Genomic DNA, 8,443 nt, shown 5'->3' with positions numbered 1-8,443 from the left:
GAGGGAGATTTGACTATTTTTAAACGAATAGAAGCTCGCGTAGGAATAGCAATCCAATTCCATTGTGTTTAAATCGGATAATTTGAACATGGAGTTTGGCGACGACATTGAACAAGCTCCAAAGGGAGGATTTCACTGCAAATTATGTGATGTTAATGTACCCAACAGTAAGTTTCACTTCAAGCTGAACAACTTTGCTAATTATGTCGCTGCTCAAAGAATACAATTTAGAGTGATGTGGAATTTTGCTTTGAATAATTTAATTTATACTTATATGTCGCAAAGCTGAAAACGTAACATAATCGAAAGCATGTTGGGTTTGTGACCTGACTTGCTTGCAAGTTAGCCAATAGCCGCGTTTTTGAAACGCGAAGCTAGCTAGGCTAAATTTAAATACTTAGCTAATTGGTTGGCAGATATCGTTAATTTGATGTTGTCCATACAGCGTCTGTGCGTGATATACGATTGTACATCAATGTATGTGAATGTTTTAATAAGAGTTAGCTAGTAACGTCCTGCTCAGCCATACACAAAAACCTTAATACCAAAGGAAATTGGACGAGGTACTTTGTTGGCGAGTTAGCTAGTTATGCAACGTTTGTTTTTGAAGTTACCGTTGTGTATGTTTTGCGTCCATGCAGAAGCCAGTCTTGAGGATCATTTGAAAGGTCGAAAGCATCAGAAGCTGTCCAGCGTGCGTGAGACTCGGAGGGCACAGGAGACGAAGAGTGTGTTTGTGAGTGGATTCCAGCGAGAGACGTCCCAGGTGCAGCTGGCGGATTACTTCCAGCAGTTCGGGCCCGTTACAGAGGTCATTATGGATAAAGAAAAGGTGGGTTCAACGGGGAAGAGACTTGTATATATCCCATCATGCTCTGTAACATGGAGACCAAGACGTACCAAGCTGCCGTAGTTGCTCTCCTTACCATAAATTTTAGTCACTTGAGGCGTTTCATATTGAAAACAGGCACAGAAAATGCTTGTTATTAAAGATGGTTGAAGGCTCAAATTCTTTAAGATTCCAGTAATGATGAAAGATAGGATCTGTCACCACTTTGTCAAAACATATTTTACTGTCCTGTAGAATTGACCAGGCTCTATAGTTATGAAGTGTGTCTCCTTGCCAGGGTGTGTATGCCTTTGTGGAATTCAGTGAGACCAAGGGCCTGCAGTCAGTGCTCTCGCACCCCCACCATAGCCTGGATGGCCAGAAGCTGCGTGTGAAGCCCAGGGAGAGGAAGGAGTTCAGATACATCCCCAAGAAGAAGCAGGACCCCAGGAACTCCCTGCTGAGCCTGGAGGATCTGTCCCAGGAGCTGTGTCAGGCAGCTTCAGTATGTGATCTTTTCACTCTTTTCCACATCTCACACTGTCTTTGCTGACCCCCACCCAAAATGTACACTATCCAGCGTTCCTGTGTCTAGCACTCAGATCCAGCCTCTGCCAGTCAGATATGCCCAAGACAATACATTCCGCTATACTACACATATAGAAAAGTTAAGAAACATGACATTGTCTCTAATAAGAGCTTGAACTTAGAAAGGATGTCAACAGGCAGGCAAAATAAACTGTCTTTTAATGTTTTAAATTTTAGTTGTTTAGTAGTTTCAGTTTGTTCTTATAGAAAGGATCCTTCCTGTAGATCAACATGGATTTACTGGAAGATCAAAAAAATATAGGAACAGCATTTCTTTCTACTTGGATCTGTGATCTCCTACTTCTGTACTTAAGGGCCAGTCGGTAGGGCTCAGATATCTCCCTGATTCAGACTTTCTGTTCTGGTTTAAGATGAATAAAAATGAAATTGTCGGAATTTCTATTGTAATGCACAATATAGGATAGGAAGGAAAGTCTTGTGTGCAGAAGATTCAGGCCTCATGTCATTTGGCAGGGTGTTATGTCATGAAAAGTGATTATTGCAGAGCAAATCACACTTCCCTCATCTAAAGTTACGCATGACTTTCCATTCCCAGATTAGAAAAGATAGAGCAACATCATAGCTTGTAAGTGGCAGATTCAATGACGTGTTGGAAAGGGTGGTACTGGAGCAGTGATGCATCAGTGTGGATGATGAGTAGCTCTGACTGAGGCATTGTGGCGTGGGAACAGGACATGCTCTGTTATTCCAGTAACGTGGCTGTGATGTTGCAGCAACATTGACACGCCAGTGCGATGATGTTGAGATGCCACATGTTGTCTTGGCACAAATGGGAGATTAGTTACCTAGAGTTGAAGGGACGTAGAAAAGGCATAGGTTTATAGTGTTGCCCAGTGCAGTCCCCAGTAATTTGATGATTGCATGGGAACAACAAAGCCTTAGAAATTAGGAAGGGACAAAATAAATCTAGGAACCAGTCATATTAACACTTGCTACTAGTTCTGAGCAGTAAGCAAGCCTCAGTTGGTCATCTCTTTTGATGCCACTACCTCTCCAAACAAGGTATAGATTAGGAGATTGAACCCTAGTGGGTAACAACTCACCAGACTAACCAGGTATTTCATGGTAATGTAGAATTACAGTAATATAGCTGTGTACTGTAAATCTGTAGGAAAAGACAAGAAATGGGGCAAGGGAATACAGTTACTGGACCATGTGCAGACAGTACTGCAAAAATTATTCCTGAAGTGACCTGCTGTCTTCTTTCATGTATTTTGCACTGTTATTTCAAAGATGATTGCCCGTGCGTGCATGTCCCATGTGTGCGCTAACAGTCACAGAGTTACAGTGGTAACCTTCTTTCTGTTTGTTTATCTGAACATAGGTAAATGAACAGATGCAGAAGGTGGTGGAGAGCTTCCAGTTGTCTGAGAGTGAGAAGAAAGTCCGTGCTCTGCTGGTGGAGCTGCTGCAGGAAGTCTTCACCGAGTTCTTCCCTGGTAAGAGGCCTCCGCCTCCGGCCTGCTTGTCATCTCTCCCAAATCTTCTCTCGTAGTCCCCGAAAAAGACACTGTTACATCCCATGACATGTCCATGTGTTTGCCTGCACGCCCCTCCCAGAGTGCCAGATTGTGCCCTTCGGCTCCTCTGTCAACACTTTCGACATCCACTGCTGTGATCTGGACCTGTTTCTGGACCTGGAGAACACTAAGACCTTCCAGGCCCGAGCAAAGAGCTGCTCGGAGCAGGTGTGGAACCACATTATCTTTCCAGCAACATCTGATAGTAACTACAGAACTAAACTACTGTAACTATACACAAAAAACAATGTTCCTCCTTTTGAGACAACAGATTCACATGTTTATTCATCAGCATGTCACCACATCTGATAATGATCAACCACCCTACTTTGCCACTGGGTAATGATCAACATAATGCGCTTGTAAACTTGATCGAAAATAGTGAAATGGTGTAGACTCACAGTCTTGTGAAAACAGTGTGGAACACTGAACAGTGTGGAATAGTAGCTCATCGTCTCCACTTGACCATAACTTCTTCCCTCTCCAGCAGATGGGGGAGTGTCATTCGGAGGACGCGCGGTCGGAGGACTCCATCCTCTCGGACATTGACCTGTCCACCGCGTCCTCCGCAGAGGTGCTGGACCTGGTTGCAGCGGTCCTGCGGAAGTGTGTTCCAGGAGCGCACAAGGTCCAGGCGCTCAGCAGCGCCCGCCTCCCCGTGGTCAAGTTCAGCCACCGGGAGCTGGGCCTGCAGGGAGACATCACCATCAACAACAGGTCAGTGCTGCGCTGTGGCTGACCTGTTACCTCCAAAAATGTGTCTATTCAATTGATAAAGTTTGTTCTTTACCCAAAAAAATGATGATAAAGCATTAGCGTGTTAGCAGCACGTAATTTTCCTGCTATGACCCAGGCAGTGTTGCTTCAAAACATGTAGTAGCACTATATACATTTGACTAATTGTCAGTTTATTGACTTTGGACTTTAATCTTTATGGCCCTCCTTGAAGGTGCCAGATAATGAATATTTACTAATATTCACCATCAGTTGATAGTAGTGTTGTGTCATTGGCTGTGGAGTCCTTATGCAAATTAGTCATGATCATTCTTCGAAGAGATTGGCAATGAAATTGTGGCAACCTGTTTCATAAAAGTTAGTCAAGTCAAATTAATGGATTGTGTGACATCTCTGTCACACAATCCATTAATTTTCAACTCATAGCACTGTCAGGTGCATAACGCTTAAAGGGTTGAATCATTCCATGACACTACTTTCACTGTATACTAAAGTGGTAACTGTCATGGTTAGACTGCCCTTGGCCCTACTTCTGAGTGAGTCACCCATCCAGTGAGAACTCCAGCAGCTTCGTGCTCCCCAAGGATTAAATTGACACACTATCTCATTTATAAGGTCAGGGTTTCTTGGCATTTATGTCAATGCAGTTAGCCCTTTAACAAAAATTTTAACAGTTTATCCTATTAGCACAAAATCAGATCTCTTCCATTTACATATATGACATAGACTTACTCACTTTGCCTGCCCCCTAATAAGATTGCTTGAGAACATTTCGATGGAAGGGTTATTCTGTCTAAAAAAGTTGGATGACTGTACACTTTCTATGAGTTACTGTGTATCAGTATGCCTCGGCACAAGCATGACCCATGTCTGACCAGTTTCAGTAATCAAAGAAATAATAATGGGGCAATATCATCAAGATGATGATGTCTGCAGTATATTTGCTTGTTATTTGGCTGGATTTTTGTCCTGCTCTAATTTTGCTTCATTCACCCTCCAGGCTTGCTGTCAGGAACACCCGCTTCCTCCAGCTGTGCTCTGGGCTAGACATGAGAGTGCGCCCCCTGGTGTACTCCATCCGCTACTGGGCCAAGCAGAAACAGTTGGCTGGTAAGGCACAGGAGAACAGCCCTGTCTATGCACTGAATCACCAGAAATTCTAACACTGTTAGACAGATGGATCCAAATTACAACAAATTATAATCCAAATGAGGTTGCTGCTGAAATGTTGTTCAGAAGGGTGTGGGTCTACATGGTTTTCATCTCAGTTCCAACTTGTAGCTCTTTGCTTTAACCACAGTGTGGCAGCAGAATATTAAAAGTGTGCTTTCCTCAAATTCTACACACAAGTACCTGGTGCTTTTGTGGGTGTTTGCTCCAACATCAGGGTTTTGAAAAATGTAGCCTGGATTTGTATGTTACAAATATTTTAGTCTTTATTTACTCAGTGCCGTTTTGTTAGACCCATTTGAAAATAAACACTTCTTAAAATGAAGTACAGCAAAAGACAGGTGAAAATGCCACTATTGCTTCCACACCAGACTTTACGTACTCTACTATAATGGCAGCACCATAATTACACAAACTTGATAATGAATGTAGGCTGTTTATCGAGAATATTAAATACAGCTAGAAGACTGTGATTAACCTGTTGCTGGTTGTTCTCATCATGTGATGAGTGTTCTTCAGTTTACACAGTAAACTGGAAAGGCAAATTGTGCATAACATTCTGCTGCAGTTAGCTTGACAGCCTGGGGTGCTAACTACCGGCTAAAATCTACGTCAGTTTTATATATTGTTTTAATATGTTGCTCACTGTACGGATATCTACAATTCTGTGTCGTTAGTGGTGTCCTGTTCATGTAACTTTTCATGCCGCTTTATTAGATGTAGTGTGTAAGTCGCTCTGGATAAGAGCATCTGCTAAATGACAGTAAGGTAATGTAATATTGACGGGAGTAATAGATATGAAGTTGCTGAGGTTTAATTTGTGATTCATGCTTTTTGCTGGGTTTCACCTGGGTTTTTTTAGGCAACCCCTTTGGCGGAGGACCCTTGATGAACAACTATGCCCTCACTCTGCTGGTTATCTTCTTCCTGCAGAATAGGGACCCACCTGTGGTTCCTGCTGTGGATCAACTGAAGGAGTTGGCATGTATGTTTTGTCTGTTAAGGAACTACACTGGAAAACTAGATCGCTTCCAAGTTAAAGATTGTACAGCAAAATCACATTAGATATTCAAATCCAGTGGCTTCCAGTGGTTGCATTGTTGTAGTGGGGTTTGTCTTCAGGGTTTGAGTCTTGCATGAACATTAACTAATTTAAATGAATCTGAGTTTCTGTCCAGGTGAGGGGTCCCTGAAGGGAGTTGTGCGTTTGTGTGCCTCGGAAGGGGTTAGACGTCAGATAATTGAAGTTGTTCCTGTGAGTATTAGTGGTCTCTCATTTGCATACTTTGCTTATGCATCTGTGTTGTTGCATTGCCAGGTGAGGAGGAGGAGTGTGTCATTGAGTGTTGGGACTGCACTTTTCCTAGCCAACCCTTTGCTGTGCCACCTAGCAGGAACACAGAGGACCTCTGTAAGTACTGGTAGTGGAAATGCATTAGTCAAACAGCTGTATATGTGCCAGGTTTTTATATTGCAAAACCACAGCTGGCACGAATCGTACATTGAGAAATGTTACAAGGCTCTTGGGCAAACATGCAAATTTTGAAGGCCAAATTACTCTTTTCTTTCTGGCCATCCTCTGAGTTTTTTCCAGTGAGTTAGTCAGGAGCTATGTACACACAAAATGGCGTTTACTGCAGAGTTGCAGTTTGTCTGTAAAAGGGAAGCGATCAAACAGAACATTTTATTTCAGTTGCTTCTTCATCCTTTTTGCTGCTGTTGCCACCGTCGGTCTGTTAGGCCATGAAAGAACTGTTGGAAATACAGGAAATTGGAGAGAGGCGGTAGTCTGTTACAACATCTCATCTGTCACAAGGCATTCATTTTTCATTATGTTTTCCCCTCAGGCACCCTGCTGGCTGGATTCTTCTCCTTCTATGCTCAGTTCGACTTTGCTGGCTCTGTGGTTTCCCTCAGAGAGGGCCAGGCCCTGCCTATCACAAGTTTCCTCAGTAAAGAGCAGGAAGAGGAGGGGGAGCAGGACAAGGCCAGGGATCCTGCGCCCAGAACCCCAAGACTGGGGCCTGTCAACGTGCTGGACCCCTTCGAGCTGAGCCACAACGTGGCAGGCAACCTGAACGAGCGCACACAGAAAAACCTGCGGCGTGAGTGCGAGGAGGCAGCCAAGTACTGCCGCAGCCTGCAGTACCAGCGCAAGTCTGCCAAGGGGAAAGCGTGGGGCCTGGTGCGGCTGTTCGTCCCCTGCGGCAGCAGTGCGCACGGCCCACCCGGCGCAGCTGAGCGCCATCTGGTCATTGGCATCCCGTTCAGGGCAGCCGTGCTCCCAGACGCCGTCCGTCATCAGCTGCACTCTGCCGGGGACCTCTTCCGGCAGCTGTGGTTTGAGAAGGTGTCCCACGCCGTGGTGACCGTCTTTCGGGACGTGCTCAAGTGCAGTGTGGAACCCACCGACTCGCCCAGAAAGGCAGGGCATTCCAGGCAGAACAGCGGGAAGGATGCCAGCTTACTTGGTTGTTGCAGTTCCAGCGGCGGGCTTGCAGGGCAAATTCCCCTTGGGGTTGACCAGACTGCCATCACAGGTGGAGAGGGAGATGAGAACAGAAAAAGTTTTCATGAGGAAAACAATAACGTGGACACCTCCCTTTCTGAATCAGGCAAGGAGCACCGTCCTCTGAACAGCGGCCATGGAGGAGTGAAGAGGGCCCTACCATCCGGAGATGACATGACCGTGTCACCTAGTGGCAAAAAACAGAGGCTGGATTCTTCGGACAAGAGTGCTTCCGCCTGCTGGCACTGCCTGCTGTGGCACAGGGTGTGGGCCGGGCGCAGAAAAGTAAGACGTGACCTGCTGAAGAGCCTGCCGGCGGCCTCCAGGCCAGAGGGGGGCAGTGTGGAGCTGGAGACACAGGTGACGGAGTGCATTGCTCAAGAGCAGCCTGCAGCAGAGAAGCTGCTGGAGTTCTCACTGGAAGCAGAGGTGCTGGGCGGCACGGAGAACACACAAACTGTTTTGAAGTTCACCCCTGGCGATGACCAAGCTGGCCTCTTTCAGGACTTCTTCCACTTCCTGGAGTCCTTCCTGCCAAAGATGACAGAGAAGTTCCTCGAAAAGCTGGAGTAGCAAGGAGGAAAGCAATTAGAACAATTTCTTTTTCTTTCATGTCAGTAGAATTTTTTCATCAGGGAAAAGACAAAAATAGTTCTGTATGTTCCCAATATGGCAAATCCCTGTACACATTCTTAAGTTGAAGTTTTATGAACATATTTTATACTGTAAGCAGATTGAAAGCACTTTAGTTAATGTTTTTTTTTAATTTAACAGGGAACCATTGGAGAGAAAGAGCACAAATAGCGATGCTAATAGCTTAAAAATACCAACTGTCATTCAGCCAAAGAATTTGTAACTACCATATCAGTTAATGAGTACAAACTGTGCCCTTTTTATGTTGCAGTTTCGGTATTTGATGATTATAATATATATTCCCTTTGTTCTGCTATGCTGGTATTTCACAGACCTGTTTTGTCCCCATCCCAACACTTCCTAAGTAATCTGCCTATGGACCATACAGGTCTTAATCAGACAACAGCTCTGCTCAAATGACAGGATTTTCAGCTTTCA

The 8,443-nt window shown here is 44.8% G+C and overlaps 1 protein-coding gene across 1 annotated transcript; it reads left to right on the top strand.

Moving 5' to 3' along the window:
- On the top strand, window positions 1-7,945 carry tut1 (terminal uridylyl transferase 1, U6 snRNA-specific). The gene is made up of 11 exons (XM_036542201.1): window positions 1-167; window positions 642-832; window positions 1,128-1,334; window positions 2,763-2,877; window positions 2,999-3,126; window positions 3,449-3,675; window positions 4,694-4,803; window positions 5,726-5,848; window positions 6,182-6,274; window positions 6,711-7,343; window positions 7,479-7,945. The coding sequence occupies exons 1-11, from the start codon at window positions 89-91 to the stop codon at window positions 7,943-7,945; spliced, it is 2,373 nt and encodes a 790-aa protein (XP_036398094.1). The 5' UTR covers window positions 1-88.
- Window positions 7,946-8,443: the final 498 nt, after the last annotated feature.

The sequence above is a fragment of the Megalops cyprinoides genome, chromosome 1 (genome assembly GCF_013368585.1).
Source record: "Megalops cyprinoides isolate fMegCyp1 chromosome 1, fMegCyp1.pri, whole genome shotgun sequence".
NCBI classification, from domain to species: Eukaryota; Metazoa; Chordata; class Actinopteri; order Elopiformes; family Megalopidae; genus Megalops; species Megalops cyprinoides.
This window is presented reverse-complemented; position numbering and strand designations above follow the sequence as displayed.

Excerpts from the sequence above, each read along its gene's own strand:
- tut1 (XM_036542201.1), top strand. The coding sequence starts at position 89 with ATGGAGTTTGGCGACGACATTGAACAAGCTCCAAAGGGAGGATTTCAC. Across the intron at positions 833-1,127 it reads TCATTATGGATAAAGAAAAG|GGTGTGTATGCCTTTGTGGA; the intron begins GTGGGTTCAACG and ends TCTCCTTGCCAG. Across the intron at positions 3,676-4,693 it reads GACATCACCATCAACAACAG|GCTTGCTGTCAGGAACACCC; the intron begins GTCAGTGCTGCG and ends TTCACCCTCCAG.